The 17611-nt window shown below is 38.9% G+C and overlaps 1 protein-coding gene across 5 annotated transcripts in view; it reads right to left on the reverse strand.

Moving 5' to 3' along the window:
* Positions 1-17323, reverse strand: part of TPO (thyroid peroxidase) — a 115093-nt gene extending 97770 nt beyond the window's left edge. For 4 of the 5 annotated variants that reach the window (XM_012554564.2, XM_012554563.2, XM_012554562.2 and 1 more), the window contains exons 1-3: positions 17086-17322; positions 10500-10584; positions 1276-1445 (exon numbers count right to left, since the gene is read on the reverse strand). In XM_012554564.2, coding sequence (XP_012410018.2) covers positions 1276-1445; positions 10500-10584; positions 17086-17233 — 403 coding nt within the window. In that variant the 5' untranslated portion in view covers positions 17234-17322. Of the gene's footprint in view, positions 1-1275; positions 1446-10499; positions 10585-17085 lie in introns of all 5 variants that reach the window. The other variant, XM_023728304.1, reaches the window with a different exon arrangement.
* Between the last annotated feature and the right edge of the window lie 288 nt (positions 17324-17611).

Genomic DNA, 17611 nt, shown 5'->3' on the forward strand with positions numbered 1-17611 from the left:
TATAATATGACTTGGGCCAAAACACATCAGCCTAATCTCTCTTATTTCCTAAATCCCCAGACCTGGGCAATGAGAATTGAGATCCTAGATCATAGACCTGAAGACCAATATCTTTTAACACCAGATATAATTTCTATTGTTATTCTAGTTTATTCCGTGATAAGAAGGCAGATCAATAGTTCTTAGAAACATTTTTAATCACATTGTTCGAAACAAAAATTGCTTCCAATGAATCTTTGGTTGCCAGAAAGTCAATTAAACGTAAATGTCCTTGTATCTGAGAATTCTGGTTAATCCTGGTTTAGCTGTGTCTTATTGCAAAGGCTAAGGTAATCAATAACAAATTAACTTATAGCTAATTAGCGGGAAGAACTCAGAGACCAAGTAGCTCTTGACACAGCACTGAAAAAGCTGTAAAAATTCAATTAAAAAAAAACTCTTGCTCTCTATCATAGAAGTTGCAGGTATGCCTTACGATCACAATTATTATCAACTTAATATATTGATAGGGTACTTTGGATCTAACTGACTTGCTCTTCGTTTTTATTTTGGTCTGTCAATATCCATCTGAGTGAACAGGACTAGTCTTATCATTTCCATTTAAAAACAAAACCAAAAAAAAAAAAAACCTCATTGCTGTCGAGTTGATTCTGACTCATAACAACCCTATCGGACAGACTAGAACTGCCCCATAGGGTTTCCAAGAAGCAGCTGGTGGATTTGAACTGCCGACCTTTTGGTTAGCAGCTGAGCTCTTAACCACTGTGTCACCAGGGCTCTCTTAAAGGCCTTGAGTAACCACATTAAGACAATGGTGAGTAAGTGGGAAGGCTGGGATGTTTCTAGTTCTCTGATAATAATATGCTGCCTATCACATAAATATGTCTCGTCAAAGAACATACATCAATGAGTTTCATAAATTTTAATGAGGCAGGCAGCCTATGGAAAAATCTCTAGCTTATTTCATACCATAAAGCAGGAGGTTGAGCTTATTGAGCCAGCTTTCCAAATTTGAATTGAATAGCAGAGAAATAGTTCTTTTCCCGGAGTTACAAAACGAAAATATTGTGTCCGTTCGGCAAGCATTTTTACAGAACTGCTGCTGTTGTCCTGTGAATGAACAGGAACTAACTCCTGCTCGGTGTCAGGCCTATGAACCCCCACCCTTTGCCCCCAACAATGGCAACACGTTGTTGCAGGTGGTGGCATGTCTCTGCAAACTGGGGGCTGTCACCCCCCAGGGCAGGTAGAGGGGCGCTCAGGAGGTGTGCTTACCTGTTGGAGGCTGTGACTGTTTAGGTTTCAGGTAAATTTTTCTTTTTATTGCTTGTATTGCAGCTTCCATGACCTCTGCTGCTTGGGAAATAGCTCGGCTAGTAGGTTCAGGAAGCTTGGAAAAAGACAGAAGCTGAGCTGGAGAATTTACTTCCCTTTTCCTGACGTTTCTGTGGCACAACAAGAGAAAAATAAAATAAATTACTGTTTGATGGCAGTTTTGGTAATTTATTTATTTATTAAGCCTCCATTTCCTGAGAAACGCTATGTACCAGGCAGTATGCTAGGCACAGCGGGGAATACAAAGAAGAATCAGACACACATCCTGCCCACAAGGATCAAACGCTTCAGTAAAAGTAATAAGATATGAATATAAATAACAGGTTAGTACTGAAAGATGAAGAAAATGTCCAATATTTGCCTCTTACAAAACTTTCACACCCTTGCTTGTTTCATTCTCCCAAGAAGTTCGTAGAAGGAATTTTCAGCAAAATTCCAGTGAGCTTTTGTGTGTCTATTTTTAAGCCCAAAACAAGGAATTCAGAGAGAAAAGAGACTCGTCCAACTCACACAGCCAGCAAATGCTCAGGATGTGACTAGGCTCTAAATTCAGAGAATCCGTTAACAGCAGCAACAAAATATGGCAACTTACATGTCTCCAGCTGCGCCATCTTAAAAGAACATTCAACAACAAAAACAACACAAAAACGTAACGGAAAATGAAACCCCATGAAGCCTGTCACCAAAGGTTTCCCCTCACTTGCTGGTCTCTCTCTCTTCTGTCACATAGTTCCCTGGCCCCTTCAGATTCCCAGCAGTTCCAACCACAGCGAGCAAATCCACGGTCTTTTCAAGGTTCATCTGTCCATTAGCATTCAGAGTCTGAGGGTCCCTGGAGGAGCAGGACAGAGATGACCCTGCAATGATGCTACCCATCACCCTGCTAAATACCCAGAGCCCATCAGCATTGCCAGAACAACTGCAGAATGGAATTTACTAGCCCCCTTCCTGGCATAGGACAAGAAATCAAACAATGTATCACATTGGGCAAATCTACTGCAAAAAGTCTCTTTAAGGTTTTAAAAGGCAAAGATGTCACTTTGGTTACTGAGGTACACCTGACTCAAGCCAGGTCTCTTCAATTGCTTCATATGCATGCGAAAGCTGGACAATGAAAAAGGAAGACAGAAAAAGAATTGATGTATTCAAACTGTGGTGTTGACAAAGAATATTGAACATACTCTGGACTGTCAGAAGAACAAACAAATCAGTCCTAGAAGAAATACAACCAGAATGCTCTTTAGAAGTGAGGATGGTGAGACTTTGGCTCCCTTAGCTTGGACACAGCATCAGGAAAAACCAATCACTAGAAAAGGACATCATGTTTGGTAAAGTAGATGGTTAGCGAAAACTAGGGAAACCGTCAGTGAGATGGATTGACACAGTAGCCGAAACAATGGACTCAAGCACAGGAATGATCATGAAGATGGCGCAGGGCTGAGCAAGGTTCATTGTTGTGTTACATCTAAGGTCAGAATGAGTCAGAGCCAACTCAATGGCAATTAACAATAGCAACAGCAGACCTTAATGGAGAGGCTAGAGGAAGTTAGGGCAACCTAACCTCACTTATTTTGAATTGCCGATGTCAAAAAGTTGTTTACAGATCTGTTGCTATAATCACCAAAATGTTCTGAGAATTTCCAAGGAATCTATGGAGACTCCAAAACCAAAAGAACCTGATTTTCTATTCTTCCTAGAACATTATTCAAAACCATTACATGACTCATTGTTTTCACTCCTTCCTTTGCCTAGCATTCAAGGGATGCTACAATCTGGCCCCCAAACAGGGAGAAAACCAGGGAAACAGGGGCCTGGAAATCTGAGTTTAGTTCCTAATTCTGCCTTCATCTATAATATTCTCTTGGGAGAAATCCTTTAAGGGAATATTTATTTAAAACCATGTAACTATGCGTATGAGTACATACAAATACACACACACATATGCGTGTGTGTATAAAGTGATGGAAATCCACTCTTAACTATCAGAATTGAAACAAATTCATTTGGAGATTTTTTTCCCTTAAATGAATAGATTGATAGAAACGTCCTGCTACTTAATACTAGGCTGGTCCACCATCAGTTAGGATTTAAAAAAAAAAAAAAACCCTTGCCATCGAGTCAATTCAGACTCAATAGCAAAACTACAGGTCAGAGTAGAACTGCCCCATAGGGTTTCCAAGGAGCAGCTGGTGGATTCGAACTGCCAGTCTTCTGGTTAGCAGCCAAATGCTTAACCACTGTGCCACCAGGGCCCTGTTAGGATTTTAGCTAGGATTAAATAAAATTACTCCCGCTTCATCTCCTCTGCTTTCTCCCTCCTGGAAGGCCCTCACAGTGCGTCCCCTGAGTTTCCTAACGTTGGCTCAGGTAGCTTCTCCAGTACCTGAACCAGTCCTGGCTGGAAGTATATAAGTTCTCTGATTCTACCAATGAAGAGTATAGCAGAGGGTCAGCAAAAAAGAGGAAGACCCTCAGTGAGGTGGACCAATAACAGTGGCTGCACCAATGAGCTCAAGCATAGCAAAGATTGTGAGGATGGTGCAGGACTGGGCAGTGTTTCATTCTGTTGTACACAGGGTCGCTGTAAGTCGGAGCCAACTTGACGGCACCTAACAACAACAACAAGCATTCAGAGACTTAAGCAAGAACACCAGGCTCCTTCTCCATTCCTGCTGGGCAAAGCCTGGCTCCACCTGTACTGCATCAGTATTCCTGCTATTCAGGGTGGAGCCCTGGCCACCCCAAGGCATCAAGGCAGCATGATCCTGTCTCACTCCTCCTGAGAGCACAGCCCACGTGGCTGGGAACCTGTCTTGGTTTTCCATGCCACAGTCTGCCTGGTTACCCCACCTGGCACACCTGTACCCTCTAATGTGAATTATCCTTGTATTCTGTCTGACTCTGTTTGGAATTAGATTCTTTTCTTGCCGCGGGCTTCCTGGTACCATGCTATATACGGCTACATCTCAAAGTGCTCCTTGCCTCCTGCTATCCTCCATTTGATTTTTAAGGTGAGCAGACATTTCATGTTGGACTGGATATTCTGCTCCCCTTGATAGACTGACGGTTTGCACGAGGAACCCTGTGCCGTGGGCTGCCCAAGCACCTCCTCTGCCCTGGGCTCCTTCCCCCAGCCATCATGCGGCCCCATGAAGAGACTCTTCACTCTTTCATGGACTTGTCACCTTCCCTGCCATGTCCACATTATTTAGAGTCTAGCCTGTCACATGCTCAGCTCATGTGAGTTTACCAAGGTGTTTTGTATAAAACCACTCCATAGGCTGCAATGTGCTCTGTTAATCTTCTGCTATTTTCCAGGGAGGTTTAGCAACAGGTAATTCCAAATGCATGTCAACTTTACAGTCACAGTCTATATCCCCCAGCAGGTGCTGCAGGTTATTTTAAGAGCGTAGCCTCAGAACATAAGTAAGGTATTAAGAAATGACAGATGCGTGCTCCCATTTGCAGCAAAAATATCTGATTTTGAACTCTAGTTTGCAGACCTTTGCTCTAGCTGGCTCAGCTTTCTTAATGTGAAGCGCCTACAATAAGGGCCATACGTCAAATTTATGTTCCCACTGATACTTTATATTTCTCCGTAATGGTGAACACTACTCAACAGTGTCATTTTCATTAAATAATAATGTTCCCTTAGCTTTTCAATCTGCCACCAGGGCAATACCCAAAACGTTTTAACTTTAATAGTAAACAGACTCAAATGATATCACAGCTCTAAGCACAAATATTCCACGTTGAATACATTCTGGAATTCACAGTAAATTATGAACATTGGCAATTGTCGCTGAATGCTAAAAAGGAAGAGATTTATTACTCAAGAGAGGTGAGCCTCAGCAGATTGAAATACTGCTCTACCACTCTCTGCTGTTTAGACTAATAAGAACATTTGGTTTCTTAGTTCTCTAACTTCCCTAGATCCACTGCCTCCTTAATGTAAATGCGTCCATTCCAGACTGAAATTAGGAAGGAAGAAAGGAAGGAAAATTGCTCCAGTCATGCTCTGGGGCCAAATTTGTATGTACAAACTGAGTGCATATTTGTCCTGATAGAGTCAGAAAAACAAACTATCAAAAGAGTCATCAGGGTTTTAATAAAGGCAAGTCCGTGAAAGAGGGGTTTGATGTCTTTGGGACTGGTTCTCTCAGTTAAGGGTGGTCTTTTGAAGAATACTGTAAGGAGGTGGACATGAGATTAGGAGAGGCATTGGTCTTCTCATGGTATATTTCTCATGATAGATTTATTTGGAATGATGTCACAGTCCCCTGTCCATGGCAGGGGACAGGGCACGTTGGGCTCCTGAATGACCAAATGCACTCTTATCCCATCCACTCACTGCAGAGACAATATTACCAAGCACACCTGGCCCAGGTGGCCCAGCCATGATGGCTAGACAGATGCCTGTCCTCCTCTGCCACCCCTAGACCCAGCCTTTATTGCTGCTAGTGAAATGCAGGATCTAAGTGTCACAGATGAACCCATGGTATTCATGCAGCTTGAGCCTCAAAACTCCTAAACCCTCCCTTGCTGGCCCAGCCTTAGAGACAATTGTCATACAGTAATTAGCATGAGAATGCAGACTTCTGTCCTGCTTCTGGAATGTCACACTCTTAAATTCTTAGATTAGGTTTGTATTGGAGGTCCAGAGAGAATCTTGCCCGGAATGCCCTCCCCTGAATATGGCAAACTCCTGCCCAGCTGCGAGACTCCAGGGAGCCTTCCCCAACACTAGCACATGCGATCAGGTGCCTTCTTTCTTCCCAGGGGACCCTGTCTATGCCTTTATCATAGCCCTAAGCTTACAGTATCAAGTAATTAATTTATGAGATTTTTTTCCTTCTCTTTCTTTTTACTCTCCTCCCCTCCTCGTTTGTCTTTCTCCTCCTCCTCCTGTTTCTGCTCTCTCTCTCTCTCTCCTTCTCTCCCTTGCTGCTTCTTTCCCTCTCTCCTTTCTCTTTCCCAACTCTTCATGGCAAAGAAGATTAAGAACACTATCTTCTTCACTACTCTCTGAACTCCTTGATTGTAGGAGTCAGTCCCCATATGCATGTTTGCAGAATGCTGTAATGAAAGGCCATTTGATATTCCTAATGTCCACTGTGAGCCCTACGTGATGAATTTATTTTCTTGTATTAGAAGAACTTCAGAAGGAAACAGAAATCACACAGTACATGAGCCATGGTTTCTAGGATACAAAAGTTACTTTAGAATCTTTATAAGGATAAAATATTCTGAATATTTTATTTAGATGACTCTTAGTTTTTATCTTTTATTATTTTATAAATATAGTAAATGAGCATACAATTATTTGAAGACCTTTGCCAAATACTAATTCTTTAAGCAAATTAATGGCTCATTTGTTCATTAACCCTAATTGAAAAACAATTACTTGTAAAGGAAAAAATCCTTAGCATTTCTTGTATTAAATATACCTCCTACTCTTAAACAATTGTGCCCTCCCTTCCCAGAGGCATCTTGAAAAACAAACAAAAAACCAGAAGACCTTATTGATTGTGAGCTTAGATAAGTTTTCCTATTTAACCATCAGCACAAAAGAGTAAAGCAAATGTTGGACCATGTTTATTGTGTACTGGAGGGGTGAAGGAGTTTGTAAAATGAGATTTCTGTGCTCTGAGATTGATAAAGTGTGAAATGTCTTTGCCATCCATCATTCATTTTTGTTTCATTTTTACTTGCCAGCTGCGTGAAGTTGAAAAAGTAATTTAATGTTGGTGCACTCTGGTTTCCTTTTCCTCAAAATTTAGATAATAGTATCTACCTTGGAGACTCCAGTTAGCCTCAACTCACTAGTCAGAGTTGTTATAGATAGTAGAATTGCCCTTGACTTCCTCCTTGTAGGCCAAGGAGCAGTCTGTGAAATCCCTAATACATTACGCTTTACCTAGTAAAAAGGTGTATTCAGAAACCTAAGGAGAAAGTCACTTGGCTTTCTAAGTTAAACCCTGATGGATTTTGAGATTTGTTTAGCTACTTGGATCTTCAATTCAACATAGTTGACAATGTTGAGATCAATCCTGCAAGTTGGTCTCATTCTTCTACTTGGAGTCCTATTGATGTTGTTGTTGCCATCAAGTAGATTCTGACTCATGGCGATCGCAAGTGTGCAGAGTAGAACTGCTCCATAGGATTTACAAGGCTGTGACCTTTTGGAAGCAGATTGCCAAGCCTGCCTTCCGTGGCACCTCTGGATGGATTTGAACCACTAACCTTTCGGCCAGTAGATGAGTGTTTAACCATTTGCACCCTTAATTACATACTTTATGAGATAAGTTAACAGACATGGTTCCAGCCTCTGCCAGTCAGATTTATTAGAGTGGTCAACAGAGAAACATAATCATGGAAAAATTCACAAGAAGCCAAGATGGTATACAAACGAACAATGGATATTGTTGGAAGATAATTCTCTGTGGTTCTTGGTTGTTTCTGCATGTCTTGGACAAGGAGGTACTGATTATCTTTGTCCCAGACTATCTTTTTAAGGATGTTTCTATAGTGAACAGCTTTAGAATATAGAAAAAATATCTACATTCAGGGCAAACTATTATACTATAACAAAGATAATGTTTCCCTCCAGGGCAAAAGGCAAGCAAGATTACTCCCCATTACAAAAGATTCCCATTTCTTAATCTTGGGATTCCTTTCATGTAATGCAGCCAACTGCATATTCAGGTAACACCTTTCCTTCTTTGCTTTGCTGTATGGGAATTGGATCTCAGGGAACTGGAACGAATGCTGAAACTCTCTATTGCTGTGAATAAAGTCCTTTGTCTCTGATCCAGGAGTCTCATGTCTTCAGTCAGCATCCATGAAAATGTAGTAGGCTCAATTATTAGCTTGTGAGTAGGGTGAAATCTAAAACTTTTCACTGTTATTGATACCTTTATAGGTCTTGTTCTGTGTTTTTATACTGCTTTCTAAAAAATGTGGTACTATACCACCATCAGTGAGTGAGTGAAAAATTTGGTCACAATTCTAACTTTGGGTCTTAGTATTTAGGAAAGTTTTCTCTTTTTTGGAGCCCTGGTCATGCAGTGGTTAAAAGCTTGGCTGCTAACTGAAATGCCTGCAGTTTGAAACCACCAGCCTCTCCTTGGAAACCTTATAGGGCAGTTCTACTCTGTCCTGTGTGGTCGCTATAAGTCAGAATCGACTCAACAGAAATGGGCTACAGGTTCTCTTTTTCAGTTACAAGATAACTAGATTTGTCTTGAGATTAAAAAAAATTATTATTATTAAAATTTTATTGAAAATTCTTTTTCAGCTAATCAACCATAATATTTTCTCACTATCTATAGTGTGCCCTTTACTATAAGTGCATTTTTTGTTTCTATGTCTATTTTTAAAGATGTAATGAGAACTCCTTAAGAAGGGTTAATATTTTTAATTCATCTTTGTATTCCCAGCATCTAGCAGAGCCTAGTATATAGTAGAAACAGTATTTCTTAAATAAAGTTTGAATAGCTATATAGGGTATTACATAGCAACTGTCAAAATCAAATATTTCCAATAAAATATCCCCAAATTATCTCCATAACCTGCACATTCTTACCACTATAACCCTTTAGGATCAAGGCATCTATTTCAAAAATGGTCTGACTAACATGCAACTATAATTAAAAGGGTAACAGATAAATTCATTACTATGCACTTGATATAGATTCCCATTTATTTCTTGATAATTCATATAATGGTTTAATAGACTACATATGATTCGATGCGAATTGTTTTTCTATTTCTTCCCTCTTTGATTCAAGTTTCTAGAAAAAAAATAAAAATTAGTGTGCTGTCAATGTGGACAATAGGCTTTTTTCCCTCTGGCTGGAATAGTAAAAATTGGGAATAAATAAACCGCCGCCTTGTGATATTCTGCATCTTTACTCATTGCCACAAATTCTGACTCATGGCAACCCCATGTATTACAGACTAGAACTCAGCCCCAAAGGGTTTTCTTGGTTGTAATCTTTATAGAAGCAGCTCACCAGGCCTTTCCTCCTTGGTGCCACTGGGTGGGTTCAAATTACCAACCTTTAAGTTAGTAGTCGAGAGCAAACCATTTGTGTCACCCAGGGACTTTCCTTGCTTTTGTTTTTAATTTAATCATGTTTTAGGTGAAGGTTTACAGTGCAAATTAGTTTCTCATTCAAAAATTTATACACGAATTGTTTTGTGACATTGGTTGCAATCCCCACAATGTGTCAGCACTCTTTCCCTTTCCCTTTCCACCCTGGGTTATCTGTGTCCATTCCTTCAGTTTTCCTGTCCCTTCCTGCCTTGTCATCTTTGCTTTTGGGCAAGTGTTGCCCATTTGGTCTTGTATACTTGATTGAACTAGGAAGCATGTTCCTCACATGTGTTATTGTTTGTTTTATAGGTCTGTCTAATCTTTGACTGAAAGATGGACTTCGGGAGTGGCTTCATTTCTGAGTTAGCAGGGTGTCTGGGGGCCATAGTCTCGGGGGTTCCTCCAATCTCTGTTAGACCAGTAAAGGGACCTTCTTTGTATCATTAGAGCTTATATAATTATTATTTAACTTCCAACAAAATACTAAGCTTGTGAGAACAACACTTGCTTCTCAGTTTTTTGTTTTGTTTTCCAAACTTCTAATATAAGAGACCATAATAACCTTAATATAGGTGCCTGTAATATACTTAAAATTAAAGTATTCCTTAATTATTTTTTAAAAAAGACTAATGGGTAGAATTAATTAGTCATCGTAAGGTATGTCACTTTGGCCAGTATGATCTCTCCTTTTCTCCTTAAGCTTTGCCTAGTGCTTGAGGTGAGAGACCATTTTTCTATCAGGACTTCAATCTATATCTTCTTTTAAACCAGAATTTCTTGAATTATTGATTTTATTATTGTGTTTTTGCACTACATTTTGCTAAAGAAAACATGATATTTAAATATTAACTCTCAGTTACTAGCATGTGATATTGAATAAATGGATTAACCTATTTGAGTTTCAGTTCCTAATTTGTAAAATGGAGATAATAAGATCAATTTTGGAGATCATCGTGAAAATTAAAATTGGCAATGTATGTAAAGACTCTCACAGAAGACTTGGCATAAGGTGGCTTGAAATGCAACTTCCCTCCCTTCCCACTCTACCCCATTTAGTATGCCTTACCTTTTCATTGTATTGTAAATGGCATTATCCACCATGAGTTTACTCTCTTCCACAATGCTGAGAACATGAGATTTTTCAGTCTTTCCTATGCAACAAAATTTTACACAGTCAAAACACAATTACAGTTCCACAATTCTCTGTCGTTTCTAGCTTTATCCATCAAACCCAGTTTGATGTAGTAATAACAAAATGGCTTTTGGTGCCAACTAAATTTATGGGATCTTGAGTAGTTTCCTTAACCTCTTTAAGCTTCCATTGTCCATTTTATAAAGGGGCATTAATTCCTATCTCACAGTGGTATCTGTAGAATGAGATGGGAAAAAGTGTCCACACTGTTATTATCCAGCATGTCTTTAGTTTACTTGCCCAAACTAGTTATGATAATTCTTAAAACTTTTTAGTGAATATTTTAGTTGTTTAAACCTGTGATAAGGAAAGTTTAGAATAAACCTTGCATGTGGTAGACCTGCAAAAAGGTTGATTGAAGGCTTTTCAAAGCCTTTAACCTCAAACTCCTTCAACTTTTTTCTCCTCCCCCAAACAACAGTCTAGACCATTACTTATACTTTCTCTATTCTTCCTAGAGCAAAATTGGCTATTTGTTTCAGCATGAAATTTCTTTGAAGTATATTAAAACAAAGTTAAGAAAAATCCCATTATGGATTCTCACTTAGGGTTCTAAGAGAAATAACTTACTCGTTGAGTGCTTGGGGTACAGGGTGAACCACCCAACAATTTGGTAAAGTGAGATGAACTGAGTCTTCCCTGTACAATTTGGGCTGAGTTAGTGAGGAAAAGCAAGCAAGAAAGAGAGGAGAGATGGCACAGTAAAGGTGGCAGAGGCCTATGCATGGAGGATGCAACACTTCTGGGGCCACCACTCTCCCCAGAACTCAGTAGAGTTACTATGTTCATGAAATTGTGATTATGGAACCTGGATAAGGGACATGGTTTCATGTTAGCATAATGTGGCACAGGGAAGTGGCAATTTTGGTAGAATCAGACACCAAGAGGCATAGGAGACCAACGAGGAAGTAGACAGCCTGGAGATGTTCAGAAATGTGCAGTAGAGATTTGGACTTCCACGGACCAAAGTATTGGGTCTTTACAGGAATTTTGCCCAAATCTCAAGTGACAGAGCAGTACCCCCACCAAAAGGCTTAGAGTATCATGCATTAGTGATTTTCATTTATTTTCTTATTTACTTCTAAATCCAATGCACCTGGCTTCACAACTCAAGTCACTTTTTAATTTTTGAAGTCAGCAATGACCCTTATTTGCCAAATTCAGTAATTACCCTATTTGACATTGATGCTACATCCGACACTATTGACATTATTTTGTAGAAGATTGGTTATAGGTGTGGGCTTTGGTGTTAGACCTGCTTTTGAATCCCACTTCTGAAACAATCACTGAATGACTTGGTAAATCACTTAAATTTTCTGAGTTATTTTACCTGTTATCATAGCTACCTCCTAGGATTGCTTTGAGAATTAAAGAGGTAAGTTTGTGAAACTCTTGGCCGAGGGTCTGACAAATCCTAAGTGCTCACAGAAATTTAAATTTTTTGTTTTTAGTCTGTAACACTCCTCTCTCCTGGTTCTACGTCTAGGAATCATTCTAACTCCGTCTCAGTTACTGGTTTTTCTTCTCCCCATCTGTCTTCCTCCCCGATGGCTTTACTCAGTGTTCATCTTTGGCCTTTCTGGTCTTTTCACTTTCTCTGCTCTCTCTTCAATCGTCTCCAAAATATCCATCTTCATCTTGAACTTCTCTCCTGAAGTTTAAGCCCATGCTCCTTCTCTTCTATTCCCTGTGTTAGTGGCTTCAGATATTCACCCAGTCAGTCAAGTTCCCAAGCAAGAAACAGTAGTGGTTCTTTCCTTTCTTTTACATGTTGTGTTAATACCTCTTTAAAGATTGTTTGACCTTTCCAATTCTCACTTCCTACTGCCTTAGTAGAAAGAGCCTCTTACCTGGGTTCTGTATGTAATCTCCACCTCCTATTCTTTTGGTTGTATCCCTGGGTGGTTCAAATGGTTAAGTGCTCGGCTACTAACTGAAAGGTTGGCAGTTTGAATATACTTAGAGCTGCCTTGGAAGAAAGTCCTGGTGATCTACTTCTGAAAGATCACAACCATTGAAAACTCTATGGAACACAGTTCTATTCTGATACACTTGGGGTTGCCATGAGTTGGAATTGACTCCATGGCAACTTTTTTTTTTTTTTAAGTCTTTTGGTCATGCTGTTAACTGAAGTTATCTATCTAAAACAAACACCTGACTATGTCTGTGATTTTATTAAAGCATTTGAAGATTTCCCAGTGGTTATAGAATTATGTCTCGCCTTCTTATGGAATTTAGTCCCTTTACAATCTGACCATAGCCTATTTTTATATTTCAACAGCTCTGTACATGATGCCCATATTCTCCTCCATCTTATAAAATATTCAGCTTCAAGTTTCCAGCTTAAATGCCTCCTCCTTCATAAAGTCTTCTTGATCCTCTTGCTCATTACATACTAGAAAAAAAATAATTCTTGTATCACACCACCTGTGTATGTGAGTTGTAGCAATGTGAGTTCCTTTAACCCACTGCCTATGGTCAATTCTGACTCATAGTGACTCTATACAGCTAGGTAATATTTTCCACTTATCTATTTTCTACTTATCTTCTTCACTACTTAGATCAATGACTGGTACTTAGTAGGCACTTCACAATTATTTAAGAACCAGCTGATTAAATATGAAGTAAAATGTTTATCTCCACTATCCTTGGAAATAGCAGCTGCTAAAGAGATCAATTTCTTATTATTGACCAGTATTAATATATTTTGTATAAGTTTAATTGAGCATACATTTTTTAGTCTCTAGTTTCTAATTATTGCAGAATATTTTACTGAATTTTTAAAGATAGTTTTATAGGCTTACATATTAGTATTCTTTTCAAATTTTGTATGAGAAATATATTTTTGCATTGAAATATTTTCTCCAAAAATATAGTTCTCATCAATGATAGTCTCAAATCTCTGCTGGAACTAGATAGATGTTAATTGTTTAAATAAATAACTTATTTGCTGAACGGGGATTACTGATTTCTCCCTGTTTCACAGTTCTTTAATCTATGTCTTCATTTAGTGTCTTCCTCTGCTGCTGTTCAGAGTAGCAGCATCAAATCATTGCGACAGACCACCAGCTGCTGTCTAGTTGCTTCTGCCCCATGGTGACCTCATGTGTGTCAGAGTAGAATTGTGCTCCACAGGGTTTTCAAAGAACGGTTTTTCCGAAGTAGATCACCAGGCTTTTCTTCCAAGGTGCCTCTGGGTAGACTTGAACTTTCAATAATTTGCACCACCCAGGGCTTCTGTGGGATCATAGACTTACAGAATATGAACCTGATTTCCATCTTTCAAATCTGAAAACTAAATTCTAAAAAGGTACATGACATGTCTGAAATCACACACTTATGTAGTAATGGATCTGGAGACACCAGCCTGGTCTCCTGATTCTCAGTATATGTGCGTGCTAAAAATTGTTACCTGTTTGATAGGGTTCACTGAGCCCAACCCACCCAAAGCAACATTTCTGCTCAATGCATGTCCATCGTCTATAAAATTAGCTGGGATTCAGGAAGCCATTATGCAACAAAATATTGTTTCAGAAAGAAGAGGAGTCATTTATTATCAAAGTCTTTATAAAATAAAAAGAAGCAGACAAGAAAGTGGAAACCTTTCTTCTCTAAAATAATAAAGTGCTCCTGGCTCCTGATCTGTATCCTTGACTAACTCTGAGCACTTGGTTTTTACTTAGAGCTTTGCAATCTGATCCTTAGTTTAATACTCCCTGTTTGCTGAAATCCAATGAACTGGAATAAACTTTGGCAACTTTCCTTTTTACGCAAATTCCCTCATTAGGCTGACTTCCCCAGATTTGCCAATCGACAGCAATGCTTTGGCTTCTAGTTGCTCTTTTGCATCTGATTTTCTTTTAACAGCTATAACTTGTTGGAACATTGTCCCTAAAGATAATTGCACGTAAATCTTGACTTGCTCAAACACCACAATCTGTGTGGTGATGACTACACATGGCTTATCGTAATAAACGCTCTATTCAGTGTTCTTGAGGGGGGATTGTACTGATTTCTTCTTAGAACCACAATTTTCATGCATATTTTAAGGCCAAAAAAAAAATCGTATTTCATTTTCAAATTAGTTCAAATTACAGAATTTTTCAGGTGCTCAAGTTTCTTTCTTCCCATGTGTTGAATGCCTCCTGGAACCCTATGCTGGGAACTTTTACTGAACCAGAAAACACTCATCTTTTACTAAGTACAAGGCGTCGCTGAGTTCTCTCTTTTGATACTGAAATGTTTCTTTAAGTGACAAACTAATTTGTGAAACTGCAAATGAATATCCAGGACTGATTTTTTTTTTTTTTCTTGACTGCTTATAAGCCAGTTTCAAATATGAGAGTGATAGACCTCTTGTTTGTATGTGAAGACTTGGGAAACAAGAAACGTGAATTTGACTGTCTTCTCCACCACCTGTGAAACCTCCAGGAGCCTGTATTTCCTGATCTGTAGAATAGATGAACATGAGCTAGCCACACAGCAATGACTACATAGGAGGACTTCCTCTTACCAATGGTAATATGTGGCAGATTTGACAATGGTCACCATCAAAGACCCCTCGGGGATCTTAATGGCCTAGCACCATTGACCATTCTTGGGTAGTTCTGAACAATGGAGAAAGAGCAATCGATTTCGTGTCGCAAATGCTGTGAGCATAAGCACTATAAAACCAAACAAACATGCAAAACTCAAGTGGCATCTTCTTTTTCCAAATATTTACCGCAAGTTTAAGCAAAAAAAAAAGTCATCCTCTCAGAAATGTGTAAATAATAAAAATTGATCTCGCAAAGAAATAGATATTAAAGTCTTGATTTTGGAAAAAAACACAATTTTCAAATTAAAAAATGTGGTACATAGATATTTTTATAGTAGATAACTCTCATGCATAAGAATTTGCTCACAACTAGATATATCTGGTTTTCATATTATGATTTTAGAATGAAGACCTCAACAAATATCAGATAAAAAGACCAATGAATTAATTCACAAAACATTTGCTGAACATTTATTATGTGCTAGGTCCTGGAATGATCAACTGATTATGGGAGGATATGGAATTACTTTTGAGAAGCTTTAAAACATGAATCTGTGTTTTTCTTTTCCTAGTATTTGCCAGGCACAATGCACTTTACCTTAATTGGAGCAGCTCGTTCAAGGCTCACAAATAATAACTATAATGGATAGTTTTCCAGTTGTCTCCATTTTACAGATGTGAAAATGGAAGCTTAAAAAGATTAACTAACATGCCCAAAGTGCCTGAGTTAGTAAATAGCGGAAATGGGTTTTGAACCCTGCTTCATCTTATTTCAGAGCTCACGTTTGTAACTGCTTTACGACCCAGCTTCCTGAAGACCCTGGGTGGGATAGAAGCTTTCTTAAGCAGCATGATGTCCTTCTTCAGGGGCTGGTCCCTCCTGGCATGTCCAAACTGCATGAGATGAAGTCTCACCATCCTCGCTTCTAAGGAGCGTTCTGGCTATACTTCTTCCAGGACAGATTTGTTCATTCTTCTGTAAACGTGAGAAAATGTGGCTCCCAGCAGGAGGAGGCACAGCATGGTGACAGTAACCAAAAAGGACTCAGAAGAGTTTGACAATTCCCTGGAAGATAGCTTAGAAAAGGGCCTCTAATTTCTAAGAGAGAGGCTGACATGAGCAATATTTCCAGGAAGACTGAGCAGATGGGCTAGTCATCACCGTTTAAGAGATATGAACCTGTCAAGGCTGAAATCTTCCCAGAAGGCCTGAGATTATCCATAAGGTTGAAATTCCTCAGCAAATGCCCCTCCAATATTCTGCTTAAGTAAAACTTGTTCTCAGTGTTTGAGATTTTTTTTTAATCAAAACAAAAACAAAACAGTATGATTCCTGATTATTTTCACCACTGCATCTCTATAGCTTTCTTAATCTAATCTGACATTATAGTAGAATGATTCTAGAAAATAGAAATCACAAAAGTTATTTAACTTAAAATGAATTTATCTCAAAGGAGTGAGCAATTACTCCTCCCCACCTCCAATTTTGTTTTTCAAATACCAAAAAATAAAACCAAACCCATTGCCATCTAGTTGATTCTGACTCATAGGTACCCTATAGGACAGAGTAGAATTGCCCCATAGGGTTTCCAAGGAGCAGCTGGTGGATTCGAACAGCCAACCTCTTGATTAGCAGCCAAGCTCTTACCCACTGAGCCACCAAGGCTCCTTTTCAAATACATGAGCAGGTAAAAATGAAAATGTCCTATTCTTTAATGATAAAAAAATTTAGTTCTTTTTCAGAAAGAATTGTATTTTAATCCTTTCAAACTTAAGAATTATTTTTTTTTCTTGGAAAAGCATAACAGAACATACACCCAAGGGATCTTACTGACTCTCAAGCACTAGCATTGTGCTTTCTGTTTTGATAAATGTGAAAATAATTTTACAAGGTCAAAAGACACTATTTTATTTGCTACTTACCCCAAAACAGGTCTTTGCCTCTCCAGATGAAAGGGAAGAAAACTTCAGTGCAGGCCAGAATAAGTGTAATTCCCAAAACTACAAGTGTTTTCATTCTAAAATTAGAATAAATAAATAAAAACATGCAAACAAACAGTGGAAAATTCATTAAGAACTTCTTTTTTTTCTGACATCTTGTTTTCTAGAAAGCTGTATCAACTCACTTCCTGTTGTTTCTACAGCGGTAACTGACTCTCATAAGCCTGGATCTAGGGCTCTGGAAGATTCTGAATGGCCTTCTGAATCAAGAAAGATTGCTGTGCACAATCAGGCTGCAGTGTGGAACAGTAGCAACATCTATTAGGCCCAAATTATTTAAAAATGAATCTTTCATATTTGGTAAATATAGTTACCAAAATAGCTCTGTATAAACCTATTTCATGAGAGAGAGAGAGACCCGTTGCCGTTGAGTCGATTCCGACTCATGGCGACCCTATAGGACAGATAGAACTGCCCCATAGGGTTTCCAAGGAGTTGCTGGTGGATT

The sequence above is a fragment of the Trichechus manatus genome, unplaced genomic scaffold (genome assembly GCF_000243295.1).
Source record: "Trichechus manatus latirostris isolate Lorelei unplaced genomic scaffold, TriManLat1.0 scaffold00023, whole genome shotgun sequence".
Taxonomy (NCBI): Eukaryota; Metazoa; Chordata; class Mammalia; order Sirenia; family Trichechidae; genus Trichechus; species Trichechus manatus.